Here is a 16610-nt window from a genome sequence, read left to right as displayed (position 1 = left end):
TATGTGAGAAAAATTGAAAATGTTCAAGCGACGCTCTCTGCATTAACTATGAAAGTTAACTCCTTGGAAGCCGACATTAAAAGTATTCAGTCGACTAACTTAAACCTGGAGTCCAGTCTGCAAGGCTTGGGTCACCTGTATGACTGTGTCAAGTATTCAACCGACAACAATGCAGCGGAGTTAATACAGATGAAAAGCTCAATCAAGCAAATTGACAGTAACAATGCGGCAGTTAGAAATGAGTTAGAGTTTCTCCGAAAAGAAAACGAAGAAATGAAAGGTGCGATAACAGATACGCAATGCCGCTCCATGAAGTACAACCTAATCTTTACCGGTCTCGCCGAAAACGCCAACGAGAATCCCGAATATGTAATCAGAGATTTCTTAAACGATGAACTTGGTTTAGACTGGGATTTGCAATTTGGTAACGTCCACCGATTCGGAAGGAGACAGAGAGGGAAACCGCGACCCATTGTTGTGAAGTTCCTGTACTATAAAGAACTCCAAATTGTTAAAGAACATGCATATCAACTGAAAGGTAAGCCATATGGCATGGCATTAACGAACAGTTTCCTGCAGTGATTGAGGAACGCCGGAGAAGGTTGTATCCCACGGCAAAGAGACTCAGACTAGGCGGCCATAAAACAAAAATGGTGAGAGATAAACTGTTTGTCGACGGAAGACCATACGACGAAACGACATTCACAGACGGCCGTTCATACAGAGACGTTGTGCAAGGCAGCACGAGTGAGCCGCGACAGACAAATCAAAGTCGACAGATTGAACAACCACAACAAAGCAGAGTTCGCGACGACGGCAGAAGACCGACACCAAAACGACAGCGTGCTTCGTCAACACCAACCGCTGAGAATACCACCGAATCAGAACTGAGACATGACGTAAACAAGACCGACTAGGGGTGCGCGGAGGGTGACTTGTCTGTACTTTCGTGGAACGTTTGCAGATCACTGGAAGACAAATTAAAAGACTCACAGTTTTTAGAAATAATAATTAATTATGATATTATTTGTTTGTACGAATGTTGGACAGAAGCCGGTGAACTTTCCTTACCTAACTATATTACTTATGATGTACCACGAAAACAGGGAAAAGGGGGAGGGATAGTGATATTTATCAAAGAATGTTTGAAAGAATGTTGTACGTTAGTTGAGAAAGGGTGTGATAGCATTGTTGTTCTAAAAATCAAATGTAATACTAGTTGTTTTAGTAGATCAAGAGAGAAAGACGTTTATTTATTCGCTTGCTATATACCACCTGTCAACAGTACTTACTATGATCATAATGATACTGACTTATTCATAACCCTTGAAGCCCAGATAGGGATATATTCTGAGTTAGGAGATGTTATCGTAATTGGAGACTTCAATAGCAGAACTGGCACTGATCTGGACTACATTAGCAATGATATACTACCGGATTGTTCAATTTCAATATTAGGAAATATATTCGAATACTTACCTGATAATAATGATATCGCAACACGCTTCAGTGAAGATAAAACTGTCAACCATTTTGGTAGAAAACTGTTATCTATTTGTAAAAACAGCGGTTTACGGATTGTGAATGGTAGGCTTGAAGGAGATAAGAATGGTAGTATTACATTTTATAACACAAATGGCACAAGCCTCATAGATTATTTACTTGTTGGTGAATCTTTTTTCAGACACATCAAAAATTTCCAATCCGGAATATTTAATTGTTTCTCAGATCATTCTCCTGTTAGTTTTAAAATAGCTCATTTAGTTAAAAATTCGATCACCGAGATTAACAAAATTCAAACACACACCAGTATAAAATGGAATGATGAAAACAATTTTATAATCAATGGCGAAATCGCTGAAAACATTGATATGTTACTAAATACTTGTACTATAAATGATAAAAGACAGAAAAACGTAAATGAATGTGTAGACACATTTGTACAAAAACTTAATGAAATAATTTTACCTTATTGTTCTGTAACAGAGTACAAGTCAAATTCAAAGAAAAATGCGAAAGCCATCGTTATACCCGATGACAAACCCTGGTTTAACGAGACGTGCAAGAAATGCTATCTTGATTATAAGAAGGCTATACAAACGTTTAATGCAAATAGAACTTCTATTAATCGAATTGAACTTGTTCGTGCGAAGAAACTATACAAGACATTGCAATATAAACTTAAACGAAAATATAAATGTCAACAAGGTAATATGCTTAATTATCTACGAAAGCATAACCCTAAAACATTCTACAAACATTTTCAAAAACGTAAGCAAAAGGTTAAAACTGATTTAGGTAATACTGATTTTTTAACGCACTTTGGTAACCTTGCTTCGTATGAACCAACTATTAACAATGAGGTGGATTATTTTTTATCTAATTTTGATAAAACTACCTACGACCTAAATTGCAATGTGCTGGATAGCGAAATAACAGAGAAAGAAATAACTATTGCAATACACAAGCTGAAGAAAAATAAAGCATGCGGTTATGACAATGTTTTAAATGAATACTTTATTAATTGTATAGACGTTTTAATGCCATGCCTGCTTCTACTGTTCAATGGTATTTTTAACTCGGGTTATTTTCCCCAAAACTGGGCTGTGGGATCTATCGTTCCTGTTTTTAAGAAAGGTGATAAGAACGACCCGGACAATTATAGAGGGATCACGTTAGTGAGCTGCTTAGGAAAATTATTTACCTCTATATTAAATGAAAGGCTCCTAAATTTTGATGAACAAAACAATGTCATTACCGATGCTCAGTTTGGTTTTAGAAAGCAGATGTCGACCATTGACGCTATTTTTGTATTACAATCTTTAATAAACAGAACTCTGAAAAATAGGAAGCGATTATATTGCTGTTTTGTAGACTACAAAAAGGCTTTTGATTTTGTAAACAGACAAAATTTGTGGTATAAATTAATTCAACAGGGCATAGGAGGAAAATTGTTATCTCTTATAAGATCTTTATATGATAATGTTAAGTGCTGTGTAAAATATAATGACGTAGTTTCTGATTATTTCGTATGTAGAAACGGTCTATTACAGGGAGAAGTACTATCACCAATATTATTTTCCATGTACGTTAATGATTGTGAAATGCAATTTTTATCAGACAGTTGTCCATATGTTGAAATACAAACGTTAAATATATTCTTAATAATGTACGCTGATGATATGGTACTTTTCTCCGAAACTCCAGGCGGATTACAATCAATGTTAAATTCACTTGCAAATTACACCCAAAAATGGGATCTTACCGTCAATACAAATAAAACAAAAATAGTTGTCTTTAGAAATGGGGGAAAAGTAAGAAAGAACGAGAAATGGTCATATAATGGCCACCAATTAGAAGTTGTAGATGAATTTAATTACCTTGGATTATTACTTCGTTTCAATGGCAAATTTAATAGTACACAAAAAAGACTTGCTGAACAAGGACTCAAAGCCCAATATTGGATATCAAATATCTGTAGTAAGAATTTCTTTAATATTGAAACAATGTTAGCCGTGTTTGATACTTATGTCAATAGCGTTCTTAGTTACGGATCTGAAGTCTGGGGTTTTCACTCAGCTCACGATATTGAGAAAGTACATATACAATTTTGTAAAAAAGTATTGGGTGTGCATAAAAGAACATGCAATTATTTTGTTTATAACGAATTAGGGCGATATCCTTTAGCAATTATCAGAAAACTTAGAATTTTTAAATATTGGATAAAGCTTAGTAGTACCAGTAACTGTATCTTAAAAGCTATATATGAGGAAATGTATCAGTACGGAGATACCTGGTTAACGAACATTAAACAAGAACTAGATACGCTTGGGCTAAGTTATATGTGGGACTCGACCAATATCAATTCTAGTTTTTATGTCATAATAAAAGAACGAGTATATGATGTTTTTAAGCAAAATGCCTATAGTACAATAAGGACATCGCCAAAGGGATTGCTATATCAGCACTTATTATTAAATGGATTTACTTTACAAACCTACCTTACAAAACCAATAGAATCTCGCAATTTAAGACAAATAACAAAAATGAGAATTTGCACATAAATTAAATATTGAGTCTGGTAGGTATAAAAATATCGAAAGGGCACAAAGAATATGTACTTTATGTAACTGTAATGAGATTGAGGACGAATTTCATTTTATCCTTCAATGTCCAAGATACGAAACTTTAAGAAAGAAATTCATTAAAAAATACTACTTTAAGCATCCCAGTACTTTGAAATTAATACAACTCTTATCAACCGGAAACAATAAAGAGATAAACAACCTAGGAAAATATTTATTACAAGCAAACAGAACTAGGGATCAACTATTACTGGAAATAAACTAATATGTTCTCATTTTATCATTACCCTAGCCGCTGAGGATAACCTGTAAAATAACTTATCTTTATTCTGTTTTGTTTTTTCTATTATATATGTGTGTTTGTGTGTTTGAGTGTGTATTTGTGTCTGCGTGTGTGTGTGTGTGTGTGTGGGTATGTGTGTGTATCTATGTATATATGTAAGTCACTCTCCACCATTGTTCCGCACTATTGTATATATTAATGTTTGTTCATTGTTATAATGCTGATAAGTTGAACAACTTAAAGCAATAAAAGAACTTGAACTTGGATCCTAGTCGAGGCATGGGGTTTTTAATCCAAATACCGACTCCAAACCCTGAGTGACTGCTCCGCAAGGCTCAATGGGTAGGTGTAAACCACTTGCACCGACCAGTGATCCATAACTGGTTCAACAAAGGCCATGGTTTGTGCTATCCTGTCTGTGGGAAGTGCAAATAAAGGATCCCTTGCTGCTAATCGGAAAGAGTAGCCCATGAAGTGGCGACAGCGGGTTTCCTCTCAAAATCTGTGTGGTCCTTAACCATATGTCTGACGCCATATAACCGTAAATAAAATGTGTTGAGTGCGTCGTTAAATAAAACATTTCTTTATTTTACTATGTATGGCCGCAACGGGTTTTCTCTCTCGACAAAATATAGAAATACCCATATGTTAGCATCTTCATAAATCAAGGCTAATATTCGTTCCTCGTATTCAGCCTTGATACATGTCGTCAAGAAATCGTGCCACAAAATGCTTAAATTTCATTGGATGCGATGAGATCTGATTGCAACGAATCGCAACGCTCCTTATAGATTCCCTTGTTATTGTAAACAAAGATGGCAGCGTCAGCGTCCGGCGGTTAATTTTTGATATTGCTTTCAAGATTGTCACATGTTACCGATGCTGTGATTGGTCAGCGATGTCATCGTGTAAGGGACATAATCGGTGTTACACATTTTCTTCCAACAGAGGGCGCTAGTAGTGGATATCAGTAATCTTGACAACATATATCAAGGCTGAATACGAGGAACGAATATTAGCCTTGATTTATGAAGATGATATGTTAGGCAACAAATGGCCTTTGTTTAAAATGTGTTCACCAGGAGAGATTGCAGAAGGGAGCATGAATCTATCATCTAAAACAGTCTAGACCTCCCCCACCCTCCCCAACGCACGCGCCTGATGCTCAAGTATCTTTAAACAATCGTTAGTTTTTAGTTTAGTTTTCTTTCCCTCGCAGTTTCCTAATAGCTATCAATGCGTTTCTGTGTGACCTAGATAGGAAATAATATAAATAATATATCCAAGAATGGCGGCTTACAGAAAGTAACCTCAACTGGGTGAGGATCTATTCTAAATGTTTTAATTAATATATACATGGTATTAAAAATATACCCGAGATTGCAAAATAAAACAGTTAACCGGACAGTTACTATTTTTGTGTTGAGGAATGGTGCCGAGTATCGGGAGCGTAACAAGGCGGGTGATACGACTGATTCGCATACCTGTGTATTTGTGAATAGCCAGGGAGTACCTGCTGCTCCAACCAGTGAAAATCCTGGGAATATTAACCATGGCAGATCTGAAATAACGAGAAATCCAAGTTCGGTTTGTTGTGGGGGATTCGCCACACCTATGGTGCTATATATCTACATACCTATCTGTCTATCTGTATGTCTGTATGTCTGCCTGTCTGCATATCTATCTATCTATATAGCTGTCTGTCTATCCGTATATCTGTCTGTCTGTATGTCCCCCCCCCCTCTCTCTCTCTCTCTCTCTCTCTCTCTCTCTCTCTCTCTCTCTCTCTCTCTCTATATATATATATATATATATATATATATATATATATATATATATATATATATATATATATATAGCTGTCTATCCGTCTATCTATCTATCTATCTATCTATATATATATATATATCGTTAAAAAGTGTATGTTTTTCTCTACATGACAGGCTTGTTTCGTGAGAGAGTTGAATTATTGCTCTCACTCATCAAATGTAGATTTAATTACACCGTCAACGGAAAGCTGATGACGTAATGGACTCTGTGACGTCGAGGTTACGTCACTATGCAGGTCTATAGGTGATGTGTGGTATGCGCACAGAAGGTATTTGCGTCTGTGTCGACATGCTGATACGAGTTCATTCTTGGAGTTTAGTGTGCTGGTTTCAGGTTTATACATTATGAACAGTTTTTCCTACAGGCAGAGGTTACATCTTTTGCTCGCTGGAGAGTATGATTTTGCTTTGGATAAAATTTTCCACTTAATGGTGTATGGGGTTAATCTATCCTTCAGTGTCCAAATGTACTGACTTAGCGCTGTTGCGTTCTTCTGTGTTGCGTTTTGAAAACTGCTCGTGTGCGCAGTATATCTCGTCTTAAATGTGTTCTCGGTCAAACCAATGTATGTTTCTTGCTTGTTGTTATCGAGTGTATTAACGGTAGCTTGATATATTACTCCTTTCTGCAAGCATTTGCCCTCAAGTGGACATTCAGCTCTTCGTCTACAGTTGCATTCTCTGGGGGGAACGGCGTCTTTGTCTCTGTGTTGTTGAAGTAGAGTTTTGTTATGCGCTGAAATTATTTTCCCAACATTAGGCATGCAGCTATAGCTAATTTTAACGGTGTTTCGATTTATAATTTTGTGGAGAGGGTTGCTTTTGGGAAAGCACTCATCGAGTAATCTGAGGAACTGGTGACCTACGTTGGTTTTCACGTTGGAGCTATATGGTGGGTTGTACCAGGTGATGTTTCTATTGCGGTTGTTTCTATTTTGCTATCTATCATAAATAATATAGTAGTATATAAACTAGATGTTTAAATGGGATAAGATGATCTTACGCTGGACTCCCCCCCCCCCCCCCCCCCAAAAAAAAAAATATGACCGTCGTGTAGATAGCCCCTGCGTGTGCTGTAACCTCACCGTGGTGCAGGGGTGTAACATTCTCTTTGAGAATGGCCAATACAGCACAAATCCCCTTTTGGGGCACCTTGTTGCCCGTGAGGTGCATCCCGTAATGCTGGATGATGGGATCCTGGAGTTCAGCCAGACGGGTGGTCAGGAAGGCCCGACCTGATTAATCGGCTGGTCATGCCAAGCTCTAGAGCAAACAACCTTTGTTTTGTTTATATAGCCAAGAACAAACATTGTTTTAATTACCTTTTGTATTTGTTGCTCTTAGTGCGGTGGCTAGGGTCAATTAGGTGATTAATTTTTCTTGCCTGAGTATATCAACCATGTATCCCTGGCATGAGTGCCTGCTGGTTATCCGCAGCATCATGTCCCCTTGTTGGACTCCGTGGTGGGTGGGGGCATGGTTGATGAACCATTTGATTTCTAATATGGATATTAACCAACCTCAATCTTTTGATGGGACCCTGAAAAGGGTCCACACCGAAGTTTCAGATTCTTCATCATCTGATGAAGAATTTAAGTCTTTGAATGTTAAGAAATCCAAAGTGATTTCTTTGAAAACCTGGCCAAGGTTTCTCGTCATCGGGTCTTCCGATGAAGGGGCCTTGAAAAAACTGTCGCCCTTTGCAATTCAGAAAGGGCTCGAAGGCTTGGCCGGAGAGCCCAAAACTGTCAAGAAATTGAGGAATGGCTCATTGTTGGTTGAATGTTCAACAGAGAGTCATTCCAGAAATCTTCTTAAATCTAAAATGATATGCAACATTTCTATCACTGTGAGTCCTCACGCTACTCTAAATTCATCTAAAGGAGTAGTTCGATCTCGGGATTTGGAATGAGTTAGTGAGGATGAGATTTGCGAAAATCTCTCTTCACAAGGGGTTACATCAGTCAAGCGGATTAAGGTTCGTCGGAATAACGAACTTGTGCCGACAAACACCTTGATCCTGTCATTCAATGTGCCTACACTTCCAACTTCAGTTAAAGCAGGTTACCTGAATATACCAGTTGTACCTTACATCCCCAACCCTTTATGGTGTTTCAAATGTCAAAAGTTTGGACAAGGACAGAATACATGTTGCTACAGATTGACATGTGCTCGTTGTGGTCAGTTTGACCATGATAGCAAGACATGTCAGAATGATATGATATGTACCAATTGTAAAGGGAAACACTTTGCGTACTCGCGAGAGTGCCCAAAGTGGAAAGTGGAAAAACAGGTGCAGCAGGTCAAGGTAGAAAAGCGCCCGACTTTCATTGATGCTAGAAAACTTGTAGAGTCTTCGACAAATGTGGTATTAGGTAAATCATATGCCACGGCTGTCAAGGTTTCTACAACGAGTATAGCTACTCAAACTGATTTAACTTGGCCCAACAGTGAGGATACATTTAAGAAGATTTCTCATCCAAAAGATGTCAAAAAACAGACTGTTCATAAACAAGTTTCAACATCTACTCAAGTGTCTTTGGATTCTAGGAATCCATCAAGAGGCTCATCACCTGGGGAGCCAGGTCCCAGTAAGCCTCCGTCAAGAAAAGACACCAAAAAGCAGCATAAGGATTCTTCTTCAGGACGACTGAAGAAAGCTGAAAAAAAGTTGGTTTCGACCAACAATCCATTTGAAGCTTTGGCTGATGTGGATGATCAAATGGATATAGTGCCAGATGACCGTCCACACCCACAGAGATCTCATAAGCCAAAGATAACTCCTGTACTTCCCCCTAATGACTAATTCAGTCATTCAGTGGAACTGCCGTGGGCTTAGGCCCAATTTTGATGAATTAAGTCTTTTAATTCAAAAACATTAATCCTCTTGCAGTGTGTCTTCAGGAAACGTTCTTGAAGGACACTGATCATATTACCATGAGAGGATTTAACCTCTATCATAAGTTTCATGAAACTGAAAATAGAGCATCTGGGGGTGTTTCCATTCTTGTTAATGAAAACATTCCTCAGAGTATAGTAGCTTTAACTACAAATTTACAAGCTGTGGCTGTAAAGGTCATGGCTCATAAAACTATAACTCTGTGTTCAGTTTATTTACCTCCTCGAAACCATTTTAATTTTAATTCTAGAGATCTTCAAGATCTCATTAACCAGCTTCCTACTCCCTTTATTATTATGGGAGATTTTAATGGTCACCACACTTTGTGGGGATGCGAGGATATCAATATTAGAGGTAAACAATTGGAAGACTTAATTCTCAAAAACGACTTACTTTTATTTAATGATAAAAGTCGTACATATTTTCATTCTGCAAATGGATCTTTCACTTCCATAGATTTAACTCTTTGTAGTCCATCACTTTTTGTTGATTTCTCCTGGAAAGTTGGTTCAGACCCTTGTGGTAGTGACCACTTTCCCATTATTTTGGAGAATGATGGACCACCATCACTTGAAAGGGTTCAAAGGTGGAAGTTGGCGAAGGCAAATTGGGGTCAGTTTCAGCATCTGTGCAGCACTCGTCTGCAACAATTTGCCATTACTGATGCTGATGATCCCATGTCTTTGTTCACTTCCATCTTGAAGGACATTGCAGATGAAACTATTCCTAAGACTTCGGCAGTACCAAAGCGTTTCAGTAAACCATGGTTTAATGATACGTGCAAAAATGCATTCAAACAGCGAAACAGGTTGCTTGAGCGGTTCAAACGTGAACCTACATCAGACAACCTGGATGCATTTCGTATTGCTAGGGCTAAGGCTCGCAGAGAGATTAGACAGAGTAAGAAAACATCTTGGAGAACTTTTGTCTCCAAGTTAAATTCACAAACATCAGTAAAATCTGTATGGAATAGGATCCGTAAAATCAAAGGTAAAGAATCCAGTAATACAGTTCATCATTTGTCTGTCAATGATACGGATGTCACGTCTCATCGTGACATTGCTAATGCATTGGCAGACAACTTTTCTCATAACTCATCTTCTGCTTTCAGTACAGATGCTTTTACATCTGTCAGAACTAAAGCTGAAAAGCAGTCCATTAATTTTTCATCTGAAAATGCTGAAGTGTACAACATGCGTTTCTCTATGGAGGAATTGCAGGATGCTCTTCGTATAGCCCATGATACTTCAGTAGGTCCAGATGAAATTCATTATCAGTTATTAAAACATTTACCTGAATCATCTTTGATGGTTCTTTTGAATATTTTTAATAACATCTGGATTTCTGGTGACTTTCCTTCTGATTGGAGGAAAGCTATTATCATTCCTATTCCCAAGCCTGGTAAGGATCCAACCAATCCTACTAGTTATCGCCCTATCGCTTTGACAAGTTGCATTTGTAAAACCATGGAACGAATGATCAATCGTAGACTTGTCTGGTATCTTGAATCTCACAATTTGCTCACTAACGTGCAATGTGAGTTCAGATCTAGACGTAGCACAGTTGATCATCTTGTTAGATTTGAAACGTTTTGTAGGGAAGCTTTCATCCATAATCAGCACTTGGTTTCAGTGTTTTTTGATTTGGAGAAAGCTTACGATACCACGTGGAAGTAAGGGATTTTAAACGACCTCCATGGCATGGGCCTGAGAGGTCGACTTCCTGTTTTTATTTCACAATTTTTAAAAGATAGATCTTTTAAAGTTCGGGTGTGGTCGACATTGTCCGACATTCACCCACAGGAGATGGGTGTGCCTCAAGGTAGTATCCTGTCTGTAACTTTATTTTCTGTGAAAATTAACAGCATCTCCCAGTGTTTAACACCTGATGTGGATTGCTCGTTATATGTCGATGATTTTCAGATTTGTTACAGATCGTCCAATATGAGTATCATTGAACGTAAGTTGCAGCTTTGTTTGAATAAACTTCATCAATGGGCAACTGACAATGGCTTTAGATTCTCAAAGGCAAAAACGGTTTGTATGCATATCTGCCAGAAAAGAGGTCTCCACTTAGATCCACAGTTGTTTCTGGACAAAAATCCAATTCCAGTTGTGGAGGAGACTAAATTTCTGGGGGTTATATTTGACAGGAAGCTATCTTTTGTGCCCCATCTCAAATATGTTAAAAAGAAGGGCTTGAAAGCTCTCAATATTTTAAAAGTTATTGGTAATGCGGAATGGGGAGCAGACCGCAAGGTTATGCTCCGTCTGTATAGATCTCTTGTCAGGTCTAAACTTGATTATGGATGCATTGTGTATGGGTCGGCACGCAAGTCTTACTTGCAGATGCTAGATCCTATACACACTCAGGGACTTAGGCTTTGTCTTGGTGCATTTAGAACATTTCCTGTAGAGAGCTTGTACGTTGATGCACACGAACCTTGTTTGGGTGCTAGACGTGCCAAGCTTTCTCTGCAGTATGCTGCCAAAATTAAATCTTTACCGAAACATCCAGCACATAATGCGGTGTTTGACAACAAATATATGAAGTTGTTTGATGCAAGACTAAATGCTATTCGTACATTTGGTCTTCGCATTAAGCGTTTTTTGTCGCTTTCCAACATTGATTTAAATGACACTTTGGAAACTCCTTCATATTTTGTTTTACCACCTTGGTGTCTTACACCACCTAAAATTGTATTTGATCTGGCGCATCTGAAGAAAGATCGTACAGATAAACAGTTTTTCATGGAAATTCAAGACAAGTACCGTGATTACATTCCTGTGTATACAGATGGATCACGGGATGGAAATTCTGTGGCTTGTGCTACAGTTTTTCCATCAGACACTATCATTTCCATGAGACTGCCTGACTCAGCATCGATTTTTAGTGCTGAAGTTTGGGCAGTCATTAAAGCCTTGGAAGAAATTAAAGATTCCATAGCATCCAGATTTATTATTTTTACAGACTCACTTTCGTGTCTTCAAGCTTTACGTAATATGAAGCTGGACCATCCCTTAATTGGAATGGTGATACGAAAGTGTGTCGTTTTATCTATTGCCAATAAAGACATTGTATTTTGTTGGGTACCCAGCCATGTTGGCATCAGGGGTAATGAAAAAGCAGATTTAGCTGCCAAGTCTGCTTTGGATTTGCCTCATGCCAGGGTTGGTGTACCGTATACTGATTTTAAATATGGTATTAACAAATTTATCTTTTCGATTTGGCAACGTGATTGGGACGGTGAGGTTGCGAACAAGCTTCATGCTATCAAGCCAGTCTTGGGAGAGTGGCAGTCCTCCTATAGACAGTGCAGGAAGGATGAAATAGTCTTGTGTCGTGCCCGCATCGGCTATACCTACTTGACACATTACTTTATCTTAAAGAAAGATCCTCCACCTCAGTGTGAGCACTGTCAGTGTACTCTGACTGTGCGTCACATTTTGGTGGAGTGTCAGTTTTTGAAAGAAATTCGAAAAGATATATTTGGTCAGAGAAATGTGATGGAATCCTTTCGATTCCATCCAGAATTTTTATTACAATTTCTTCGAGATACCGACTTTTATTGTAAATTTTAATTTGATCTATCTGTGATATTTGTATTTTTGCACAGTCCTTTACACTGTGTTTTAATTTAACTGTTGGATTTTTATATTGATGTTGATTATCAAATTTGTTTTGCTTTTACCACAGTTTGACACCCAATAGCCGATGTATTTTTCGTGCTGGGGTGTCGTTAAACATTCATTCATTCATTCATTCATTCGTGTAGATAGCCATCCCTCATTAGCCGACGCCGTGTACTTCTTTGTTAACCAACAGACATAGCGACCTCCAGTACGGTTGTATTTATGGAATTCATCTTTGTACCCAATATTTAGAACAATGTGTGTAAGGTAGTCGACTGGACGTGGACGTAGAAAAGATATTTGCGAAGTGAGGCATTGGGTAAGTGCAAAGAAGGCGGTGGGCAGAACAAATCAAAAGAGAAGAAGCGGTCAGTTTATTGTTAAAAAGGACTTGCTCATTATATTATAGATAACATAGATTATATTATAGATAACTGTTAGACTAAGAATTATCGAAATCAAGAATGGTCACAAAGCTTCATTGTCACAATCATTGATTACTGTATATAAGTGCACGTTATTTACACATACCAGTACTTTTATATTATTTGTGACACGTGTATTGGTTGGTCTGGAGTGCTATAAGAGAAGTTTTCTACCACCATGGCACTGGCAGAATCCCCAATAACACTAAAAATAATTCTGACGTACACATACTCTCTTAACTTACCGACACTGACGAAAGCTACCATCAAGCAACCAGCAACAAGTGCCAACCTGTTAAAGACGGTTATAAATTTATCAACATTCAATAAGAAAACCCAAAACACGTAATACGCCCCCATCCACCCCCGCCCCTCGCCAGCCCTATCTCGATTATGCTTAATGTTCAGCCACGACGTGCTTTTGTTAATGGCATGTAGTAACGACTCAGGCCCGTAGCATAGTGGACATTATTGAGGGGAGGGGGCAATTGAATGAGCGCCGAGTTATTTGGAGGGTCCGGGGTCACGATTCAAAGGTTATTTGCCCCTGCCCTCCCTGCCCCCCCCCCCCCTGCTAGGGGCATGCAACACGTGTGTGTGTGTGTGTGTGTGTGTGTGTGTGTGTGTGTGTGTGTGTGTGTGTGTGAGAGTGTACATTATTGATTTTGGTAACTCTTCAATGATATCCATCAACAATGTAAAAATAAAAAATAAAAATATATATACATGTATATATATATATATATATATATATATATATATATATATATATATATATATATATATGCATATATATATGCATGCATGCATACATACATACATACATGCATAGGTAGATTGTAGGCCCCATGCATGTGGTTGAGTTAAAAGGTAGGGTCAACTCAAACAAGAGCCTTGTGTGTTGGATAGATTATACCCGGACCACCAACACATACTGACACTTTAACAAATGAGAAACACGTAATTTTAGAGTTAATAAAAAAAAAAAAACATTTTGTTTCGTTTTTGTTACGTCCGGTGGTATAGCTTGAGGCGAAGTGACATCAGCTCCGTCCATCTCCTCTATACACAATGTAAACAAACGCTCTAATTTACGACAAGGCGCTTCGCTTTCATCAACCTGACTTGTAAAACAACATAATTACTTGATAGTATAATAAACTATTTGACTAAATATATTTCAATTTGCATCAATAGAACGAAATGGAGTTATAGTACTTTTCTTTTTTTTTAAATAAAAAAAAAAAATGCATATTATTATGCCTATTGGTAGGGTACGTTCTAGCAAAAACGACCACTCACGATACCCAAGTGAAAATTTTCTTTTCTCTGGGACTACGTATTTGGTCAGTTTTGTGATTTTAGATGGGAAAATCTACTTAATCAAGGGTTTTACAGAATTACTTACAGTAATAAAGCAGGACGGCTGATAAATTCCAATACGATTTGAGGGATGTCCGTACGGTTAGAAGACAACTGTGATCTTAATAAAAGAGGCACGTCTTTTTAGTGTGTCTAGACACAGTGTCTGGGGACCGTCTAAATATACACCTGCCAATCAGGAACCACAGGTACAGGTAATAGAAAGAAAAGACCAAATAACCAAGAAAACACTCCGATTATTATTTCAGTACGTGGGTTAATTTATGTACAAAACATAATATATTTATTTTAACACTGACAATGGTGGTTTATTTTGTATTGAAAAATAATATATAATTGTTGCTGGCTTACTGGGATGGCTATTATTACAGAACATTGCGATGCATCCGCAAAAATCAGGTATGTTTTGTTTCTTCGTTTCGAAGACTAATTCCTGACGTGACACGTTTGGTATTACGTAACCACCAGCTCGCCAGAGGGCGTATTCACCGAGATGGTACAAAATGGCTGCGCCCGTTATATATAATAGCCGTCACATTTAACCGTTTTATTAATTAACTATACAATTATACTTGTTGATATTAAGCAATAATGCGCATTATATATCGTTGAATATACATACCAGGCTAAATGCCTTAATTGTCCCTTCCCATTAAAGAGCATCCTTTTTATGGATGTCTCAATAGCTCAGAGCGCATCGTGGTTAGTCTTGCAATTTGCGGTCGATTCGGTGTCACAGGTTCGAGTCCCAGCAACGGCATGGGACAATTAGTGAGGCCAGAAAGGATTTAATTATCCCCTGCGCCAGTGCGTTAATATCTGTGTATGTAACAGTCAACCTCGACATACATACAATATATAGATATTTATACATCAATGCATACATATATATAATATATAAACGTATGTTCAGTTATAACTTACGAAGCACAAATGCGAGTGATTCTCGTTCCAAACTTGTAGTTGATGTGTCCCATGACGGCGCTTCCCACACAGAAGAACAACGACGACACCGTGAACACCAGCGACAGCATCGAGTCCTGCTCTTTACATCCTTTCCCTTTGACGTCACCGCTGGTCGTAGGGGTCAGGTTCGTCGCAGTAGCAGGAGTCGTCGTCGTGGTCGTGGTGTTGGTGTTGCCGTATGTGCAGTTGTCGGTGCAGTCGCAGAGGTCGGCGTAGATGCCCTCGTCTTTGAGGACGTAGACGAGGGAGCCCCAGCCGAAGATGAGACCGCCAAAGAGCAGAATTTCAATGAACCCCCATACCACGTACAGCATCCGCAGGCGAGGGTTCGCCGTCAGGTTAATCCCCATGATGTGCTACTGGCAAAACGAAAACAAAATAAAATAGAAAATGAAAAACAAAAATTAATTTCTAATAGTTCTATCGAGTAAAATGTATTTATACTTCTCATCAGGCGCGGGTTCGCCGTCAGGTTAATGCCCATTGTATAAAATAAATGAAACAAGAAAAGAAAAGAGAAACTAGCTTAATTTCTAATGGGTTTATCGAGTAAAATGTATCTATATTTCTCAACAGATTGGTACTCCGAGGTAAAACTGCGAATGTAATAGGCTATGAGCCAGACCCCAAAATTTTGGCCACTGGTATCATTATGAGGGGAATAAGGCTCATAGTGATTTTTCACAAGGTATATACCCTTAGAGTTAAAAAATATGTGTTAGCATTGGAATGGTGGTAGCTTTTAATATGTTATCACCCTTTGCCTACTCTAAAATAAATTGTAGAATTGTTTTTATTTCATTTTCATAAAAGAAGTGAGAAAAACATTTATCTGATGTATTACTTAAATAAAGATTATCGTTTATATACATGTACATGCATTTGAAGGAAATTTATTATAAAATTCAATTAATAAAATATAAGAAAGATCTGGCTCTGCACATTTTTGTACTTCCTCTCCCTTATAATGTTTCGTAACGACAAGACCACTCTTCATCTAAAATAACTCTTCTACCCACCAACTCCATCTTTTATTCACAGTGAGTGTAACATAATTTGAGCAATTTTATTAATGGATTTTCTTTTTTTGTTTTGCTTTCTCTTCGTT

At 38.0% G+C, this 16610-nt stretch overlaps 1 protein-coding gene across 3 annotated transcripts in view; it reads right to left on the bottom strand.

Moving 5' to 3' along the window:
* Positions 1-16610, bottom strand: part of LOC121379308 (solute carrier family 43 member 3-like) — a 340851-nt gene that overhangs the window by 316311 nt on the left and 7930 nt on the right. For 2 of the 3 annotated variants that reach the window (XM_041507864.1, XM_041507863.1), the window contains exons 2-4: positions 15461-15861; positions 13399-13445; positions 5853-5929 (exon numbers count right to left, since the gene is read on the bottom strand). In XM_041507864.1, the coding sequence (XP_041363798.1) occupies positions 5853-5929; positions 13399-13445; positions 15461-15852 (516 nt within the window). In that variant the 5' untranslated portion in view covers positions 15853-15861. The remainder of the gene's footprint in view (positions 1-5852; positions 5930-13398; positions 13446-15460; positions 15862-16610) is intronic. The other variant, XM_041507865.1, reaches the window with a different exon arrangement.

The sequence above is a fragment of the Gigantopelta aegis genome, chromosome 8 (assembly GCF_016097555.1).
Source record: "Gigantopelta aegis isolate Gae_Host chromosome 8, Gae_host_genome, whole genome shotgun sequence".
Lineage (NCBI taxonomy): Eukaryota > Metazoa > Mollusca > Gastropoda > Neomphalida > Peltospiridae > Gigantopelta > Gigantopelta aegis.
Note: the sequence above shows the minus strand (reverse complement) of the source record. Positions and strands in the feature narration are given on the sequence as shown.